Source organism: Gallus gallus, chromosome 5 (genome assembly GCF_016699485.2).
Source record: "Gallus gallus isolate bGalGal1 chromosome 5, bGalGal1.mat.broiler.GRCg7b, whole genome shotgun sequence".
Taxonomy (NCBI): domain Eukaryota; kingdom Metazoa; phylum Chordata; class Aves; order Galliformes; family Phasianidae; genus Gallus; species Gallus gallus.
The window spans coordinates 15,405,339-15,425,849 of record NC_052536.1 but is presented as its reverse complement, the minus strand read 5'-3'; the positions used below and the strand labels follow the sequence as shown (position 1 = coordinate 15,425,849).

Sequence of the window (20,511 nt, the reverse complement as noted above, 5' to 3'; positions counted from 1 at the left end):
TCTCCAGACTCTTGCTTGAGAAAGAAGCAAGGACTCATTTAAACAAAGCTGTCCTTTAATCAGGCTTTATCAATGAATGAGTGTCACAAAGAACTCTATCTGAACATCTCAGAGATTGCACATTCAGGCAATTGATTACCAGTATATAACATGAACCAGAGTTCAGCGTCAACTATGCCAGCTGGACTGTGTTGACAGCCAAGGCTGTAATTCTATGTTTTCCTCTACTATGATTGAAATCAGAATTTGGCCTGCAATTCTCTCTCCAAAATGTTTAAAAACTTTCAAGAATTCTGCATTAAAACTAGAAAAAATATCAACTGAAGAACTCACTGCTACAACGGACAGCCTAAGCCATGGAGCCAGGAGATTTCTAGCAGGTTAGCACGCGGTGCCAGAACAGCTGGAGTTCCATCATGAACCATCCTACTTTTTTTTACAGCTCCAAACAGGCCTGATCGCACTGGCAGGGGGCTCTGACATAAATTCAATTAGCAGCAACAAAGTAAGACACTTTGAGACCTTTGCAATTACCCCTCTGATGAAAGTTATGGTGCCCAAGGTGGGAAGTGCACACCTACAGTCCTGGGACAGCAGCTCCATGTAAACTGCAAGTAAAGGTGACCTTTGGTGAATGGTGATGTTTAACACCAGAATAGCCGTGGGGAGGACTCAAGTCCCAGATGGTGGATTGCTGAGCAGACACCTGGCATGGAGCAGTTTACTTTCACAAGCAGCTGCAGCTGTCAACATCTGTGGGTATTGCTAAGGTATTGCACTACAAGCCAGAGAATACATGCTTCTCCTCCCACATATACACACCAGTGCTTGCAGAGCAAAGCCATACAGAGCTGGAGGAGCCTGACTCGGCCCTTCTTACCTCTGTACATGCCAAAGTAGCCTTCCGAACGAATAGTTTTAATGAGGCAGTCAGACCTGCGAACAAAACAGAGAGAGATAAACCACAACAGCTCAAAGGTGGGTGGGAGCAGAGGAAACAAAACTAATCTCTTGGAGTGGTTTTCATTTACAATGTCAGCAAAACCCCGAGCCGGGAGGGGGAACAACGTCAGCCGCTGAATGCGCCATTGTTCCGGCTGAGTCCGACTTCAGCCCCTAATTCACAGGGGCTTTGAAACCCCCGGCTCTCCCCGCACACGCTGTCTGCTTTCTAGAAACACAAAAGGGAAAAATGTCACTGCAAGGGCTGTTTATCCAGGGTCCCCTGTGGAGAACGCTCATGCGACGCTCCAACAATCAGCTCCCCACGCACACGCTTTTAAATCCAGCTCTGGATAGGGAAGCAAGGAGGGGGGTCTAACCAGCCCAACGCTCGACTTGCTCCATGTAATTTGACACAAGGCACACAAACACGAGGTGACCTGAGCACTCAGTCATCTGTGGCCTCCCACTCAGCTCCCAGTGCTGACTTTTAACACTCTGCCTCCCCCAGCTGCAACAGCGGAGCTCAGGCTCACGCCTGGGGAGGGAGCACTGGGTGCCACTGAGGTCAGCTCCTGAGAGAAAGCTGTCACCTCCTTTGTTTTCACTGCATTTCCTTTAGATCTAAAAGCTCTGCAGAGTGCTGGAATTGCTTGGAGCCTTTTGAACACAAGCACGCACAGTCCAGGAAGCCTTGGCAGCACAGAACTCAGCTGCTGGCTGAAGGTTGCCCTGGAGTCTCTGGGAAGGGGCAGGCGCTCGCTGTGGCTGTACTGGAAGGGAGAAGTGTGCATGCATGTGTACATCATTAAGGAGCAAAAGGCTCTTTAAAGTAGTCATAAGGAAAATGTAGCTGAAAACGGGAATATATTTCTGAGAGACTGGGCAACATAAGGAGGAAGTTTCATGTCTGCTCTGCAGTAGTGCTGAGGTGGGAAAGAAGGAAATGCAGGCTTCCCTTGAGGTCTTTTTGCTTTCTTTGGCCAACGTGGTTTCTAGGGTAATGTATTTGCAAAGAGCTCACTGCAGTGCAGCTGAGCCAGGGCAGTGAGCCTCTCTGCTCTACTATGCCTCTGTACCACAACTCCCCCACATCTTTGGACACTGTCTTTCTCCTATATCCCCATCAAGCTTTTGCAGTGTGATGCTGGAGGCAAGGCACCTTCCCCGAGCCAGCAGTGCTGCTTTGAACAAGCAATGGCAGAGGGGAGTGGGAAGCGCTGCCTCCGCACCATGCTCACACAGCCCTGCTGCATCACTGTGAGCCCTGCATCTCACTCCCCAGCCCTGGAGATGCTGCAAAGGGCAATGGAGCCAAGGCCGTGCCTGCCTTACTTCCTCAGCCCTGGAAAAGGGTGCCAGGAGCCACAGCTAAAAGTACACAGAACACATGGGGCACACGGTCAAAAGCCCAGCTCTCTCCATACTCCAGGCCTGCTCCAAAGCACCTTTGGCTCTCTCAAGGGAAGATTTATGTAATTTTTCCAATCAAACCATCCTACACTCCCCTGACGCTAGAGGTCTTTCGAGCTGAGCAGAAGCAACACACGCTGTCTTAAAATAAAAAAGCTGAAGTTTTAAATGAATTCTCTGGCTTCTGGGGGCTCAGCAGACACCTCTGAGATCTGGTATCAAAGGGCATGCAGTATTTCCTGAAAAACAAGCCCCTGCAGCTGGGGAGCATAGATAAGCCCTTCCAATACCCACCTATCTTAAGGGTGCTGCTGAGGACACTCTACATGCTTGGGAACAGCATCCTCTCAGTGCTATTCCCTCGCTTGTTAAGGCAGTACACTGGACGGCCTGATGTTTATCTCAATGTGTTATCCCTGTTAGTTCCTTGTCCCTGCTGGCCTCTGGGCCCCCAGAAGACTCTTATCCCCACTGGTTCAAGCTCACTTCCCATATGTCAGAACAATGTCTCCCACATTACTCATTCATATTCAGGCTTTGTCTTGGAAGGAGTCAGCTCAGATGCACGAGGTAAATGCACTGTATTCCTTAACAGTGTCTCATCCCACAGCCGACCATGGTTACAGAGGAGATCTGCAGTTGGCTGCTGGGGATTAAAAGTCTCACTCCTCCTGAGCCCCTCCACGGTCCGGACATGCTGCCATGTGCTCCCAGGGTCGCTGCCTACAAATCCTCCATCCTGCTCAATGCCGTGTGCTGAAGCTTTTCAGTTGCTGCTGCCTGCCCCCAGCCAGCAACTCAGGGTGTGGGATACAAAAGGAATGAGAGGCAAGGAGAGACAGAAGGCTGCATCCTGACAGCACAGGGAGCAGAGAGCACTGTAACTGTCAAGGGGAGCACCAGTATGGTGCTTGCTGCAAGGCAAAGTCTACAACCAAGTTCACGCATAATTACACATCAGCAGCTACAGCAAGGAGGCCCAGAGACTGAAAAACTCAACACAGAGTGCTTCCTTCCTATTCCCACTCTGATCCAAATTCACCTGGGCAGGGATAGGGAGAATAACCAGCGTGGAAGAGCAGGAAGCAGGCAGCATGGCTTCTGAACAGAGCAGCAGGTGGATGTGATGTGTCAGAAGGGCGCACTGCAGTGTTCAAGAGCAGGAATAGGTGATTGTGCCCTTTTTAAAGCACATGGCAAAGGAAGGGGTTGTTACCTCCAGTATGACAGTGAGGGAAATGGAAGAGCCAGAGACTTCCCCAAGCACTTGGTTGTGGCCTAGCAGTGAAACAAACCAGGCTCTCCACGCTGAGCCCTCCCTGCCCTTCTGACCAGTGCTGATGAGCATAGAACACACTGCTCCCAAGAAAGGGACACAAACAGACGTGCCCTCAGCAGATCTCACCTGCTGGGCTCAGCAGACAGAACAGACACTTTACTTGCTTTAGCACAGCTTGCTTAGAGATTGTCCCCTGGCCTTCTTGGGGACAATCCGGTTCCTAGAAATGCTGAGCTCACCTCAAAGAGGTAACAATGTGGGAGGATGCTCTGCTGAAAGCCCTGCAGCAAGCTGCCTGTGCACACAGTACTCACATGCTGGTGTACATCCGCTGGCCATTCTGCTGGTTCTGCAGGCGAGTTTTTGCCAAGTCAATGGGAAATACGCAGGTGACCCCAATCAGCCCAGCTATCCCTCCATTGATCAGCTTGGCAGGTAAACTGTAAGGAGACAAGAAGCAGATGTCTTAGTCCTGGGATAACTCCAGGGGAGGGAAAGAGGAAAGAACGTGCTCGTCAGTGCAACCAGGCAATTAGCATGTCACTGTGTGATGAGGCTGTCCACCCCAAGCACGCAGAGAGCTCTGCTGCAAGGCAAAGCTCAGCCCTTGCTGTACATATGGGGTAGGAAGGAAAGGCAGCACACGGCACCAGGACACGCCACTGCTGACAAGGACCTGCTTAGCATCGAGCGCTCCATGCGGACAGACTTCAGTCAGGGCCAGCTGGCATTCAAGGCAGCAGGTTTGCTGGCAAGTGGTTCCCAGCGCTGTAATCAGATACACACCTAATGAGAGGTTCGTGGCGTGTCACCTGCTCCCGTTACGTGGGACAGAGCATGGCAGAAGCGCGGCCAGCTACAGATCCACAAAGCCATTTCCAGACCCACTGCTGGGGGTGAAGACACGTGAGCCCAGCAGAACACTGGCAGCCACGTGGCTCAGTGGGCTGGCAGAGCAACACGCAGCACAGAGACGTGAGCTCGTACTTCTCAGTGACACCAAAACATGTGGGCTGAGCGTGCCTCAAAACTGTGGGGCTTTTTCCACTCACCCTTCTGTTCCCAGAGGTAATTCCTGGAATCTAGAAGCAGCGCTGATTGAACACCAGGGCAGGCAAAACACGAGTTCCCAGCAAATTCAATTACTCAAAATGCCCAGCACTTACATGCTCAATAAACCACCACACACTGAGACAAAGGAAGCCTGTTGGAGTCAGCTCTCTCCAATAAAGCAGGGGACATGGCTCCCTGAACACAGGATGTGTTAGATATTAAAGTGATGGCAGACAGCAGCCGTGCATGAGCATACGGCTGGGCCAGACTGCAAGACCTCGAGACTCTGCTGCCTCAGGGATCTTAGCATCACAGTCAGAGAAGGGAATAGCAGTGCCTGCAAACTTCTCCACTCATGTCTCAGGACACAGGGAAATTTCAGACAGTAAATACGCTTCATGGTGCACTCCACACAACCCACAGTTACACTGAATGCTGAGGATAGAGCAATACATGTGTGTCAAGATAGAGGTTCCACTCTATTTCAAGACTGGACCGTACCAGCCTCCCCACATTCAGCTCCAAAGTCACTGCTGGCAGGCTGCAAATGCCAGCCAGGCCTCGTGCAGCCTCAGCTCTGTCACCACTTCTCTAAGTGTCCCTGAGACACCCAGGGCAGGCAGACGCTTGCCTCTCACAAGCTGTTCTAACAGTGAAATCACGTCAGGGTTTACATCAGGTGGGAGCGAGGCACAGGCACGTGGCAAGCATCTTGCCCATGAATCACTGATTTCAGCATAGACCCCAGGGAACAGCCTGATGAGTCTGGGCAAGCCAAAAACTTGGAGCAGTGTGGGCTGCAGAGGACCTCTCGCCTTATCTGCAGGTGAGAAATCCTTGCTCAACACTCCCATTGCATCTGAACCCTGGTATTCAGGGACCCTGAGCACTGCAGAAGGAAAGTAGTACAGACAGTGCAGTGGTATCTGGTGAAACATTCAGATAAAGTTACACGTGTACAATTGCGGAAATGCAGCGCCCTTGATCTCACCTTGCAGCACACTGCTGCTGTGGATTTTAGTCTTTTGGTATCAGTGTCGTTTTGCTAAGGGTTGACAGACCTGTGTCACAAGGGAAGAGGTGTACAGTGTATCCTTCAAGCTTCAACAGATCTCCTTGCTTGGTTAGTGAACAGTGTGCTTTCCTGATTCCAGAGATAGGAAGAACGACTTAAGTGGGATATGGTGAAGGAATCGGGGCATAGGGAGGAACCTGAAACCAAGGAACAGATGGAGCTGGGCACTGCACCTGAAGCAAAGGCTATTCCTTTATGACTAAGCCACCCCGTGTCCTGGCTTGGTACTTTCTGCTCTCCCACAGGATGAGAACACACCGTGCTCTCTCCTGTTCTGCACAGCACCTGTCTCTCACTGCCCACAGTACAGTGCTTAGTGAAATGGGGCCAATACAGACTGGCATACAAATAAAGCCACTTGCTTAGTTTTACACTAGAATGGGTAGAAAGACATCCCAGTTCAACAAATGCTCTTCCCCTGTCCTTTTAGCAGCTCCTGTTCACACTGCCAAGAGGGCTTAGAAAAGGCTGGAGAAGGTCTCAGGGAAACATCATCTCTTCTTTGAATGCCAGGTTTCAAAGGGCCACAGACATCTGCTCCCTACGCTCTGCTAAGACTATCAGGGACACACACCCACCAGGCTTCACAAAGGTGAATCTCAGCATGCCTTTCACTAATGTAAGAGAAGAATGCCAAGTGCTCTCCAAATTGGGTAACTGATGACAGGCCAATCTGGGCACATAGACACTCTGCAATGCTGTCTTGTTATCAGTGCAGCTCAGGACTCTTTCACTTGCAGAAGGAAGGAGGGCAGGAAGATATCGTGATCATGGCAAATGCTAAGAAGGGGAAGCCCTATAGCATTCAGACGCTGCCAAATCCTGGTCCATGTTTCATTCACCCACTGATCCAGGCTAATTGCTTACCTCCTGTCTTGAGCTGGCAACCTGGAAAGGCAGATATCAGAAAAGGGCCACACAAATAAACAAAAGCAGGAATCCCACGGCACATATGAGTCATTCATCTCAGGCAACATTACAAGCAGCAAAAAGTTAAACCTGGACAGACCCATTTGGCATAGATCTTAGGAAGCTAAGAGGACAGTGGTGTCTTCAGAGAAAACACATCCCAAGTCATTTCCAGAGAGGACTCAAATTAGCTCTGCATAAGCCAGGGCCAACACTCTTCAGTTCCCACTGAGCACGTAAGAGTTACCAATTATTGCTGGCAGTTCGTGTTCCTGCAGTCACTCAAGCATTGAAGAGCTATAGAAGAAGGGCACAAGTTTGCATCTACACAGACTTTGTAATTACAAGCAATGGACTCCTGGTTGGCCACGGAGCTGGCTTTGTTCCCTTGGGGCTATCAAACTGAAGTCAGCAGGTCAAGGTGACCTTTGAAAGAGGAAGCAAAAAGCAATGGACTCATATAGGGTCAACAGCAGAGGGCAGACAGAAGTGAGAAAAAATAACAAAGCAGAAACTGCGACAACACGACAAAGACACAAAATAAGAAAAGGCTGAATAAAATAGGTAAGAAAGGAGCAGCAAAAGAATCAAAGCTGTTTATGGCCAGAGAGATGATTTTCTCCAACCTGCTGTACTACAGAAGGGATTGAGTTGGAAAGACTTAAGAGAAACATTCAAAGCACAACTTAATTTTTTTTTTTAAGTTACCTGATCTGTTTATCAGCCATTTAATTCCAACTTGATCTTGTTAAGAAATGGATTTGTTCCTTCAGATAGTTCCTTAACTACTTCTTCAGTCGCTCCTTTTTCAGTTTAGCTTCTTCCTGGGAAAGGAGAGAAAGACACCAAGGAGATAAAGTTGAGAACTGGGCACTTACACTCTTGCTGGGCAGGCTGCAGGGTGAGACAGGCAGAGGAAGAAGCGACTTAAGAGAGTACCCGGTCTCCTTTGATAGAGGAGACTGAGCTGCTGACTGAGCTCCCGAGGGAGCCTTATAAATCTATGTCTGCGTATATACAAATATAGATGCACAAATGGAAGGAAGAGCTGCCAGAGCCGTCATGCTCCAGTAGCACGTGAGCAACCTTGGGTACCGCTGTTCTGGATGCCAGTGCACGAGCTCTGCCAGGCACCCAGGACAGTGGTACCCAACACTGCCCTCCTGAATCATCAGCATCTCCAGCCCCAGCCCCCTACAGGTCCGCACTCCAAGATAAACAAATGTCATTGCAAGATGCCATGCTTTCATGAGGCATCTCAGCATCGCTCAGCCACTCTTCTCCCTCTCCCCTTCCAGCTGTTACCTGGGTGGTGAGACTGAAGCAGAGGAAATTTCCTTCTCCTTTGCATCAGGAATGGAAATTTGCCCCTTGGTTGCAAATATGATTTCTAAGCTTCATAAAACTTCACTCTCAACACAGCTCACATCCAAAAGAGTAGTTTGTTTTGGCTTAGTTTAATCTATTTCCCTATCAATTTACTCAGAACAAGACCAAAATATAAAAACAAAGTAGAGAGGCCAGCTACTGCTGACAGCCTGTTATCCCAGGACGAACAAGCCCTGTACCAGGAAAGCTTTCATGATAACATCTACACCCTCAACAGGATGTTTGTGTTCCTTGAAGCAGCAGCTCTGACAAAACACACACACTGCGTGGTCCTGACGCCCCGTTTCAAGCTCAGGCACACTCCCTGTGTTGCCCCTGCTGCAGGCTGGCCCCCTGCTGCCCTGCTCCCCAGGAGTCCACGTTGCAAAGGGCACCCCAAGAGCAGACAGCAAGGCTGCTAACACACATCCCCGTGAGACCGGCTGAGCTTCTTACCTGCTGTCTAATCCCTTCCCTCTGTGCAACCTCTTGGTGTCAGCCCTCTGTCTGCACAGCAAGTGCAAAGCCTTCGCTGTCTGTCCCACCAGCAGTGTTCCTGCTGGGTTAAAAGCAACCCTCCTGGTTTCAGAACAGGGTGAAGGTACCGCAACCCCTGGTGAACCGAGACTCACACAGGCTGTACAGCCACCGAACGCCTCTATTGCATCCTCTGCCCTAACAAAAGCTACTCAACCAGTAGATGTGATCATTTAGCACTTGATAACTGTTTGTACAGCACCTGGCACAGCAGAGGCCCCAGTGCTCACGGCCAGGGGATTTCAATGCATTACGGGATTTTAATGCACTGAGGTGGAAAGCTTGTTTGAGCTCTGTTTGTTTAAACAGAGCTCCAGCAAACGACCATTTGCAAAACAAACCCAGTATCACCACAAAATCTACCTGAGCGCTCCAGAATTCCCTGAGGCCTTTAAAAGGGGGTGTGGGATGAAGCCCCCAGTGCCCCATTGAAGACTGCAGGGAGAGGCAGAGCCCAGTTCCTCCCACGGCAGGAAAACAACTGCTGTAGTCAGAAGCTGGAAAGAGAATGCTCAAAATCTTATAGGATATTTTTAAAAGAAATCCAAGACAGCATTATAGTTGTATACATTCGTAGTGGAGGTCTAGGCTTTATCACTCCAGGAATGCAATGTTCTTTGGAGCCAAATAACACAAACTGAAGCACTGAAGCAAAGCTCCTCCAGCCAAGCAAGTACGTGGTTTCAGGGTCAGAGAACAGGGCTTGTACCCACCACTGCCCTTACAGTGGGGCAGGGGAAGCCAGCAGCACCCCAGGGTTGCTCTCATCTTGGAAGGTCTCAGCTGAGCTCAATGTCATGGCTGTGAGGACAATAGCAGTGACAGGACCGGGAACCTCCAAAGCACGAATAACAGAGGAAACCGGTGGCAGCGGGGACAGAGCCATGAGAGAGAGCCTTCAAGTGGAAGGGGGTTCCTAAATTGCACACGCCATAATTAAGAGAGTGAGAGCTGCACAGGCGATGAATTATGTGGCGTTAATTCCTTCCTAGAGTGCTGTTAACACAGCTAGGCATGGATTAATGCCCCATTACTCGCACACCAGGACATCCCTTCTGCATTTATTAAAATGATCGAGCAAATTAGTTTTAGAGTGACATGCACACTGCAGCACAAGGAAGCACCTCTGTGCTCAGCAGAGAAGCACCACAGCCCACACTGTCCCATATAGGCAGCCCAGGAGCCTCCCACCATCCAGCTCCTCCCCTCTCCCAGCTTCCAAAAACCAGCTCCAGAGAGTGATGGAGCAGCCAAGTTAGGGGTAGCTCTCCACAAGCTTAACTTGGGATGCATCTGATCCTCACAGCTTCTGGCCCTGGAAAAATGATACCATTCTCCTTCCTTTTCCTTGCTACACACCCCACACTCACCTGTATGCTTTCCTATAAGGTTTCCTCCAGGATGGCTAACTCTGAACGCCTCAGAGCTGCTGCACAGGGCTGGACTTTTAACCTTTGCTTCTCTTCACCTTATCGCCCAAGGGAAAAGTGCTTACTCTGGAGAACACCACATAATTATACAGTAATTATAGGAATCCCAGGGCAACCTGAGGCACGGAGGGATGCCTGCAGCCCCCCGGTGTGTGCTATGTGCTGCAGCAAAGTGAGGCAGTGAGGCAGCGTGTTACGCTCTCTGCTTTATCCCAAACCAGTGATGTGTGACCCAGGGGATCCTACCACTCTATACTCTCAGTCCTGTCCTGCTCCCCCTCTGCCAGGCTGAGAAGTGCTGATTTATCTGAGTACACACAGCCGCTGCCTTGACAGAAGACCTTTAGCCAGCTTTGCTGGCACTGCTGCCATAGGAAGAAACCCTGTCCTCTCCCCATGCCACACATGTTCCCATCCCCACTTTCGTGCCAGCACTAACATTTGTGCAGGATGGTCAGGAAGGGATGATAGAACTCAAGGCCAATACATGCTGGAGCTGTCACTGAAAGCAAACATTCAAACTGCAACCTTGACTTGAAAACAAACAGCAGAAGGGGAAAACAGGACTCCCTTCCACATAGTTCCATTTGTCTTGAGAGCAGACAAACTCAGTGCTCCAGCCAGAAACCAAGAAACAGGCTCAGAGGATGAGAAGGGAGCAAAGTCGTGCCAGTACCCACTGTGTAGAGGATATAGCAATGCTACTGATCACCATCAAGGATCAGGAAGTGTCCCCGCTGCCTCGTGAGCCACTCACACTCCTCTGGCAGCACAGGACAAAGCATCCCCTTAGTCTCACAGTGCCACCAAGCAAGCAGAAGCCCCAGCAGTGCAGCTGCACATTGACACACACTCACCTACCTTGCAGCCAGGAGGGAGCCCACAGCCAGCCGCGTGTGTCCACGCTGAGCCTTGGAAGCAGCCTGGGGCAGAATCCTGCAGCTCAGGTGAAATCAGGCCAAAGTCCCCGTGGGGAGGTGCCAGGCTGCCTGCCTGCCTCATTGGCCCCAGCACTCCACTGAGAACAGGCCTGGTGGCGTGGTGCCTGATGCATCGCAAGGTGGTAGGGACTCTCACTCCTCCTCTACCACGGCACAAAGCTCCACCACACATCAGAGCCCATCCCACCAGGCAGCGGGGCCTGAAGAGAGCAGCCAGGCGATCGCACAGTGCCAGGACATCTGCATTCAAGTCAGACAGACCTGATGAACAGGCCTGAGCCAACCTGGAACAAAAGCCAGATACGCCCTTCAGCTTTGCATGTCTTGGGAAACCGCCCCAGATCAAGAGACTGAAAGCTGACACTCAGCTTAGAGCGGGGCTTACTGTGATGCAGGGCTGAGCTGCAGCACTGCGGCATACCAAGAGGTCCGAGCACTGAGCTGGGACTCAGTATCGTAGAAGCTGTGCAAACCTTTAGTCAAGGACAGTCCCTGTCCTGCAGGATTTGAGGCTGAACTGTAAGATGGGATGAAGAAGGGCACACGAGGAGCAGTGACTCAGCCAGCGCTCACACAGCAAGTCCTGCTGTCCAAGGTATCGGGGCTGCCAAGCCGAGGGAATGGCAGGGCAGGCTTCAGCAGGGCAAATGAGCTGGCAGCCATCTCACTGAGAATGGCAGGAGGGCAAGACATTAAAACGTGCTTATAAGGAAGTAACTAAGGCAAACTTGGTGATACCTCTCCATGTCTTCTACAGGAATATGGACAAAGCAGCATAGGAACCAGAGGGCCAAAACCCCTTTCCACGCATTTCTTACTGCAACATCTTCAGTGCCACGGTGATACAAGGCCACAGGACAGCAGCAGCAGCAATCCAGGCCTGGCATCTTGCTCTAAAGCAGTGGTAGGCTCCATGCTGTGCTCTACAGAGACCTGCATATCCATGCACAGACTCACAGGGATCTGTAAGAAGTAGCTAGAGAACAACTAACTCTTATGTAAACACAGTGAACAATCTGTGTGGAAGCTTCTAGAGAGAATCATTGAAATTAAGTTTACAATGGCTCGTGTTACTTCGCAGCTGGAAGCATAAGCTAACTGACAGACACGAAGGCAGCCCAGACATGACCATGCTGGTATTCAAGTAAGTTCACAGCTCGGGCACTGTGGATGACACAAGTGTCTGCTTATTGCCAGCAATCCTCCTTCCAACCGCTGCTGAGAAATCATGTAGTCACACATTGAACTGCTGTGAGTCAAAATAATTTTAAACCCATCCTGACTCTGGATCAGTTCTCCAGGCCCACTTTTATGGAATTACAGCTTCAGAGAGATGCAGCATTAGCTGGACAAAGAGGGCAAATTAACTGAGAGACTGAAGTGTGGAAGACCGGAGACAAAGATGGGAAAACAAGCAAGAATTTGTATAAAATCTGTCCTTTTCTCTACTCTGTGGTGGCCTGGTCCTAAAGAAAAGGCAGAACGAAAGCCTGATGGCGACAGACAGACCAATCCTTTGAACTGGAAGGACTCACTGCTAGCTGGGAAATGAAATGGTGTGAAGCCTTCACTTGGGTGCTCTGCCAAAGGATTGAAAGAGTAGAAAAAAGGCTTCCCTCCCCTCCCCCCCCCAACACACACTTTAAAATAATTGTCATGTGCAAAGCAATAGCTAAAAGCTACCAAGGAGCCCTGGGGAAAATGAGGTTTGGATCCAAGCTTGTTTGATAGGAACAAGGCACGCAGGGCTGAGCTGAGGTCCTCGAGTGTGAAAGAGCTCATTCATTCTCCATCAGCAACGAAACCAGGGTCTTGGCTCGCAGCGCATTGCTCTCCTCTGAAGAAATAGGGCTTCAGCAGCCCTGCTGGGAAGAACAAGCATCTTTTCCGGCCAAATCATGGCACCTAAACACCCGCAGAGCTGTTCCTGTCTGTTGCCTTGAAGTGAGTCCTCCTGGGATGTGCCAGCTCACTGTGGCCAGACCCAAGGTTTTTCCTTTACATGGGGGAAAACAAATACTTTTTCTTTTGACAAAGAGGAAGAAAACTAAAGCACAAATCCAAGTTTAAGTTCCCCCTACACCGTGTGGGTGTTGAACAGAGTGCGTGCCAGAACCAGGGAGCATTACTGCAAGCACACACACACTTCTGCTCAATTTCATGGGGTCTTCTTACCGACCTGGCTGTAACAGCCTGATTATCTCAGTGATGCTCTTGCACAAGCTCATAGTGACAGGGAACAGTTCAGGCCTTGATAGCCCAAGCTCACTGACCCGTGGCAAAGTGGAGAAGCTCCAAATGAGGAAAGTAACAAGGGAGAGGGAGAGTAGGCAGGATATCCACACCTCTGCTCCGAGAGCCGTTGTCACATCATGCTGATTCATTCTATTGATGCTTCCTGACATACAGCATAGGAAATAGGGCTGGCTGTTTAGCAAACCTGCACCAAAAGCTTCCCTCCAACTACCGTGCCTGCTGTTAATTCCCTTCACAGCTCTGCTCATTAATAAAAACACAATTCAATAAAAGAGAACCGCACGCACCAACACCTTGCCCAGATTCCCTCAATGCTGCCCGATCCTGAGTCACCGCCAGCGATTAACTGTTGCCATTCAGTGAGGACACGGTTATTAAATTAATAGGGGCTGCTTAACCTGGCTACAAATATACATGAGTTCTTTGTGCCTTAGTGAGCTAATAAGGCATGTGCTAATTACATTAATTCAAACAAGCCCAGCGTGCCCTGAGGGCAAAGGGAGAGAAGGGTGCAGCAAACCCAGGCTCTTTCATAATAGCTGTGCGAGAGGGTAAGGTACTTGCCTTGACAAGGCTTCGGGATGAGCAGCACCCAAGCACTGCAGCTCATATCCTACGTGGCTAACACGCAAAAAGTCCTGGGTATAAAGACAGGAACAGGATCCTCTCTCCAAAGGGCCACCCGGCGTGGCCCTCCTACCTCCCTCATTGCAGTGCTGAGCACACCGTGAGCTGCAGGCTGTCACCCGCTGCTTTGGGGCAGCCAGCTGTGACAGTGGCAGGAAGGCCACAATCCTAGAGAAGCTGGGTTAGGCTCAGAAAGGCTCCTGCCCCCCAGCCCAGGGGAACGAGACCCTCACCTCTGCCATCACCAGAGAGGAGCCTTCCTCTGCACTCAGTGTCTGCCTGCCAGCACACCAGGCTGGGAGAGGAAGAGGAAGGGCAGAGGAAGTCGGCTGCATTTCTTTACATCTCTAAGGACACGTGCTCACTGAGTCCTCTGCGATGTGTGCGCATGCTCCTGTGGACACTAGGGGACTCTGATGGAGCAAAGCAAGAGGTTTTCCTCTCTGTTCTCACTTCCCCCCCGTACCACGTGCACCAGGCAGCACAAAGCACTGCCCTGGGAGGCCATGTGAATCTCAGTGTTTTACAGACAGGATGCTTGCTGCTCTCCCCAAAACCAGCATCCCCCAGTCTGCATGAGGATAGGTGCGGGGCTGCAGCATGGTGTGGTTGTAAAAGAGGCACTAGTTTTGGCTTCGTGCAGCCCTGACTCTGGGCTGGCAAAGACACAAATATTTTCACAAAGGAAACCATAATGAGGATTTTTATCCCATAGAAAGTGCATCTCTTTCAAGCCACGTCATTCCCTTTCCCAGCAGAGGCTGTGGTTACTCAGTGACTAGCTCTGCATAAATGCAGGCCACTGCCAACAAGGAGGCAGCTCCTCCTTCTCCAGCAGAGAGCAGCGTACAGGCTTTGAGCTCAGCCAAGCCTATTGCAGGTGCCTTTTGTACAAAGGATCAGGTATGAAAAGTACACAGAATATCCTCCCAGCATCCCAAATGCTTTGCTACCGCAAGTAGAGACTTTTCTGAGGAAGGTAGCTTATATCATCACCTCCCACAGCTGAAGACAGAATGTGACTAATACTCCCAATGCACCAGAAGTGCCAGCTAAATGTCACGATAAGCAACATTCCTTGCCTCTCAGCCACAGGAACAGCACTACAGGACAGCTCTCAGAGGACACTGCCGCTGCCATCCCTTTGCTGTACCGGTACATGAATGTACCTGCTTTGCTCCTGCATCACAAAGCACATTTTTCTCCTCCCATCTCAGCTGCTTGCTTACGCCAAAGCTCTTCAGAACGTGGCAAAATGGTTCCTTACTAACCACACGTCAGCAGCCCCACATGGGTCACGTTGCTCCTTAAAGAGGTTAGCAGCTCCGCAGGGGAAACTTAGACGTGCTCCGTGGCAAGCAGGGAATTGCCAAGGGGACTGCGACCGCTGCCTGGCAGCTATGGAGGCTGCAGCGTGATCCATCCGTCAGCTCCCTCCTCAGCCGGAGCTGTGAATCAGCAGAGCCTTCAGCAGGCTGCTCGCAGGCAGGAGCTCCCAGCAGGGGGAAAATACATTTAGGAGGCTACAGGCAAAGAAGAACGCACACAGCCCTGCTCATCAGTATGGAACAGAAGGAGATGGGTAACACGGGAAAGGAAAACAAGGGAGAGGAAGAGAAAGAGAAATAAGATGAAACTTGGCAAGTCATTCTCTAGATACACAGCTCCTTACCTGGCTGCTCCACGTGCACAGTGCAGTGCTGCCAGATGTATACTCACATATAACAGGTACACCTGGCATCCTCACTCAAGGGATTCATCTTGCATTGTTTAGGAATGAGACTAGCTTTCAGAAAGTGTCCAAAAAAACCACCCCCGAGGTGCATGACACACACAGCACTGCCCTGCTCCAACCACCAACCAATACCACCTCACTGAAGAGCACATGGCAGGAGCTGGCAAGAACGTCAGACATTCCAAACTGGTCTGCCAGAGAGCTGAGCAATGGGCATGCAGCTCTGGGAGACTACCGGTGGTTTTGCAATGCATGAAGCAGATACACTGCTCCACTCAGTCCTGGGACAGGGGCTTCTCGACTGGGCTTCAATTCACAACCCCGAATGGAGCCAGCCGGGGCTGCCACCATGGGAAACTGCCCATCTCCTGCATCCCACGCTCACCAGGCATGCAGCACACAGCACCAGCACTGAGCCTACCCCAGCAGCACACAGGTGCCCTCCCCAGCACGGAGGGGCTGCAGATGGGGCTGGCACGCAGCACGGCACCCCGCACACTTGGGCACGTGCCCACGCGGCGCTCGGCAGCGGCCTGGCATCTCTTCCCACCCCTTCCAAAGCCAAACCCGGGCCATCTGTTGAAGTATTTCTGCAGATCGTTCCTCTCTTGGGAAGGGCTGGGGGCCGAGTTTAGTTATTTATACAGCGTCTGGCATTTCTGCAGCACTCCTCACTTCTGTGTCCAAGCAATCTCCTCTGGCAGTTTTGGAGAATCAGAGCAGGGCACCACTGAATCTTCATTTTAAGTTTTCTGAAAAAAGTGTTATCAAAAAGACAAGAGCTGCCCACGCCGTGCACACATTTAGCTGCTAAGAAAGCAAGAGGGACACAGTTCAGGGAAAGAGGGTCAGGCCAACAAAGCGTGTTTTACGTCCCTTAGAAGAATTACCACCCTTGCAAGATAGCTTTCATAAACAACAGCTGTTCCCCAGGGATGAGATGAACCAACAAGTGTTCCTGTTGCCTCACAGCACAGAGAAGAGCTCAGCTTACCCAGAATGTGGACAAGGAAGCTGCCCCCATTCTTAGGAAGAATGGCAACAAACGCAATAGGAAAACAAAGCACCAAGAAGAGACCATTTATTATGTCACACTGTACCTTCTGCAACAGCTACCACTGTGAAAGTACATGAGTGGCAGTGCTGCTTCCTGGTAGATTGCAGGGTGCAGGGTCAGAGACGAACACTGTTCTACTTATCCACGGTCATGCTCTAAGCCTGAATCCGTGGCAAGGGAGAAAACAGAACCCAAGTTCACAGTTAGCACTGAAATATCTCAAAGCACACTTCCCTCTTTTTTCTGCATAAATCTCTAGCTGCCATAATTCAAAGAGTACTGAACGTGGCACCAAACCAATTCCCAGTTTGAACGTGGCCTAGGACAAGTTGTTTCCACTCCACCCTACCTACCAGACAGCAGTGAGCTGCCCCATCTCCTCTGCCAAAGTGTGCAAGCAGCAGATCCACTGGTGTGAGTAAGGGGCCAGGCAATGCAGGGACAAGGACCTATATTCTTCTCCTCCTGTCCCTTCTCATGTGATTCGTCCAAGACAGAGCAGGAAACAAGGCAAAGCTGTGGGTTCACCCTGCCTCGGGCACTACAAATAAGTCTACTTGGTAAAAGGAGGAAAACAAAGACAGCAGCACAATGGCTTCACCAAAATGGCCCTGCCAAGGGGGCCGTGGCCAAGAGCATGGGCTGCTCTTACTCTCACGTGTGGAATAAGAGCAGCTACGCATCCCAGTGATGAAATAGAGCACCCAGGAATTTGAGCCCTGTATAAACGATACGCACGTGGGAGATGTGCCCGTACTACTTGCAGCACTCAGAATCCAGCCCTGAAGCAGCTGAGCACTTAATTTGAAGACGGCCATTAATCATAGCCCTGCTTCCAGGGCTGAGCAACTGCAACACAGCCAACAGAAGGGCTGCTGGTGACCTGGGTGTGCTGCCTCACTTCAGCACAGGCTTCTCAGAGTCCTCTGTGTCAGGATGGTTCTCCCAGTACACCACGCACAGCATCAGTGAAAGGAGGGAGCACAGCATGGGGAGGCTGACAAGGCACAGCCACCCACCCACAGCAGCACCACTGAAATGAGAACAGGAACCGATTGTGAAAGGTTTAACAAAATAAACATAAAATTGCATGCCTGTGAGTGGCTCACCACGGGCTGCATTAAATCAAGGTCAGCAGAGAGCTCACAAATTAAACACACAGCACCCCATCACATTTCCTCTGACACCAAGAACAAGCATTCCTGCCCGGGTGCCTTTCCCTTTCCCAAGCAAATAATCTCCGTGTGGGCAACAAATATGCCAAGCTTTTCTATTTGCAGATGTGTAAGAGGAAACTGCCAGACAGAAATCCAAACCACCCAGAGCAGCAGGGTCTTTTCAGGGAGCTTATTTGGGTGTTTGCACCCCGTCACTTTACATTAACAACCACAGGAACCACCCTGCAATCAGTGCCTGCAGAGCAAGGGATCGAAGGAAGCGCTGTGCTGGAGGCACACACACAGACACCTCCACAGCGACATTCAGTGCTGCTGCACCCCTCACGACACAACCAGCCCTCCTTTGCCCCTCAGCCCAAATACCTCCCAAGGACACTCCACCTTTCAGCAACCACAGTGAATTCAGCAACTGCCCTCCAAGAGCATTACATTTCCAAGAGACACACGGTGGGGTGAAGGACAGTAAGGAGGTTTGCCAAACCAGCATCCCCCAGCCCTGGCCCAGCAGCAAAGCCACCTCCTACCAGGGAGGACCCAAAGGGGAGAGAAAGCAGCACTCCACCATACCTTGACACTCCTTACTGAGACACAGGAATAGCTCATCAGTCACTCCAGCGCATCAAGGGATAATAAACTGCCAGCACTACGCAGTCATTGTGATCAGGCTTTACCCCTCAAGGAAAAGCTTTTCTTAAGGGATCTGTAAAATTGGTCCTCTAACCAAGGATGCCAGGTCAGGTGGGTATTTCCCCCATCTCATACACTAACCTAAGCGTGGCCGGAGAAGGAGAGCAAATGACCCTAGCAAGCTGCCAGTGACTCCTACCTCCGTGTAACTCAATACTGCACACTGTCCCTTCTTAAAATGGCAGTGGGACAATCTTCTAGGGCCTTGGCATCTTACTAAGACATTAACGAGATTGCCAGGCGTCACACAAGGTTGCGAACGTTCCCTCACAGCAGGGCCATGCTCCAAGTTATGATCCAGCCATGCTCCATGTCCCAGCACAGCCATCCATCCCTACCCTGCTAGTTTACCTCAGAACACAGCATGGCTCCCTGTGACCAACGTGCTGTAAACAAACAAGCCCAGGGGCTCCGCACCAAAGAATCACAGAATCATTAAGGTTGGAAAAGACCACCTGATCCAACCACCAACCCATCACCACCATGCCCACTGAGCCACGTCCCAACGGCCTGCATGTTTCCTGAACACGTCCAGGGATGGTGACTTCACCACCTCCTTGGGCAGCCTGTGCCAGTGCATCACTGCTCTTTCAAAGATGTTTCCTAACAGCCAACCTGAACCTCACCTGGTGCAACTCGAGACCATTCCCTCTCATCCCATCACTGTTACCTGAGAGAACAGGCTGACCCCGACCTCACTACAACCTCCTTTCAGGTCATGGTAGTGAGGAAATGCTGCACCTGCACGAATGACAAGATGCAGTACTGCACAATTCAAAACCCTACAAGGAAGAAATTCAAAACGGGCAAGCGCTCCTTAAATCATGGTGTTTGTCTTCTGGTGAAGGGCTTAGAATAACTCTATTTGGGCCTCCTCTGTACCTTTGCTGTCAGAAGCCCGGAAAGCAAAACACAGCCTGCAACTGAGAGCCCAACCGCCAGCCAACCCCACACGATGCGCTGTTATCAGCCCAGCACTGCTCTGGTTTGATTGCCTTTTGCTTGCAACTGCCAAGAAGAGCATTTAGGAGGCGAGCCCCAGCAGCACGCAGCGGATCAGAATCACTGCAGTTTCCAACCCGGCAGCCACACTGTGAAAGGTCGGGTCCTCGTGGCAGAGTCAGCCTAGAGGTGTCAGCAAGCAGCTCAGCCTTTGCCAGCGGGCTGAGATTTGTGAGGAGTTAAAAGAAACGGAGATTTTAGGCCACATGAGCAGAGCTGGCGTCCTGCTCTGATGCTCGCTGCACTGACAGCGTGGCAGGGCGCAGGAACCACACGCCGAGCCCCCTGCAGCGCAGAGGCCCGGGGCACTGGAAAATCCAATTCCCACGAGCCCAGCAGCTCTGCAGGGCGCAGAGGATGAGAGGATGCTCGGGGTCTTCCCTTCCCGGGGTGACCTTGAGGAAACCCCAGAAGCTATCCACATTTCCACGCTCCCATCCGCGATAATAACCTTGACCTACCTCCGAGAGCCGGCTTAGGAAGGAGCCCAGCGCTGCGCGGAGGCCGACCCTCCCGTCCCAGCCCGGCGACGGGACGCTGAGACGCGGCGAACAGCGCGGGAGCAGCACGGGAACGGCTCCCCACAGAGCGGCGGCCGCCCCGCGGCGCTCCGGGCGCCGCACACGTGTCCCCGCGATGGAGAAGCGAGGGCGGGAAGAGCGCGAGGCGCGTCGCCGCCGCCCCCAGAGCCGCGGGGAGGCCGATCCGGACGGGGGCACCCGAGGCGATCCCCCCCGAGTCGGGTTTCGCCCCACACGCTCTTCCGGCCCCACCTCCGGGCAGGGGTAGCGGGCTGGGGCGGTGCGGGAGGCGATCCGCAGCCTCGGGCCCGCTGGAGGAGAGCGGCGGGCGCCCTGCGGGGAGGGCGGCGGCGGGGCTCGTCGGACGGGGGGCTCGCACTTACCGGGCTGGCAGCGGCGCGCTCCCGCCGGGGCCCGAGGCCGGTGCGGAGCGGGGTGCGGAGCTCCTCTCCCGGCGACTCGGATCGGCTCGGCGCGGCTCGGAGCGGCTCAGCTCTGCCC

At 51.7% G+C, this 20,511-nt stretch overlaps 1 protein-coding gene and 1 non-coding gene across 10 annotated transcripts in view; both read right to left on the bottom strand.

The window, feature by feature from the left end:
- SLC25A22 (solute carrier family 25 member 22) overlaps window positions 1-20,511 on the bottom strand; it is a 35,641-nt gene extending 15,130 nt beyond the window's left edge. Inside the window, exons 1-6 of one of the 9 annotated variants that reach the window (XM_046941901.1) lie at window positions 20,394-20,511; window positions 10,868-11,231; window positions 7,380-7,495; window positions 4,687-4,716; window positions 3,949-4,074; window positions 881-936 (exon numbers count right to left, since the gene is read on the bottom strand). In XM_046941901.1, coding sequence (XP_046797857.1) covers window positions 881-936; window positions 3,949-4,074; window positions 4,687-4,716; window positions 7,380-7,399 — 232 coding nt within the window. In that variant the 5' untranslated portion in view covers window positions 7,400-7,495; window positions 10,868-11,231; window positions 20,394-20,511. Of the gene's footprint in view, window positions 1-880; window positions 937-3,948; window positions 4,075-4,686; window positions 4,717-7,379; window positions 7,496-8,495; window positions 11,232-14,063; window positions 15,609-19,950 lie in introns of those variants that run through there. The other 8 variants (XM_046941904.1, XM_046941905.1, XM_046941903.1 and 5 more) reach the window with 8 other exon arrangements.
- Window positions 7,738-7,839, bottom strand: MIR1663 (microRNA 1663). Its single transcript, NR_035156.5, has one exon. It is a non-coding gene; the product is annotated as a microRNA 1663 (primary transcript).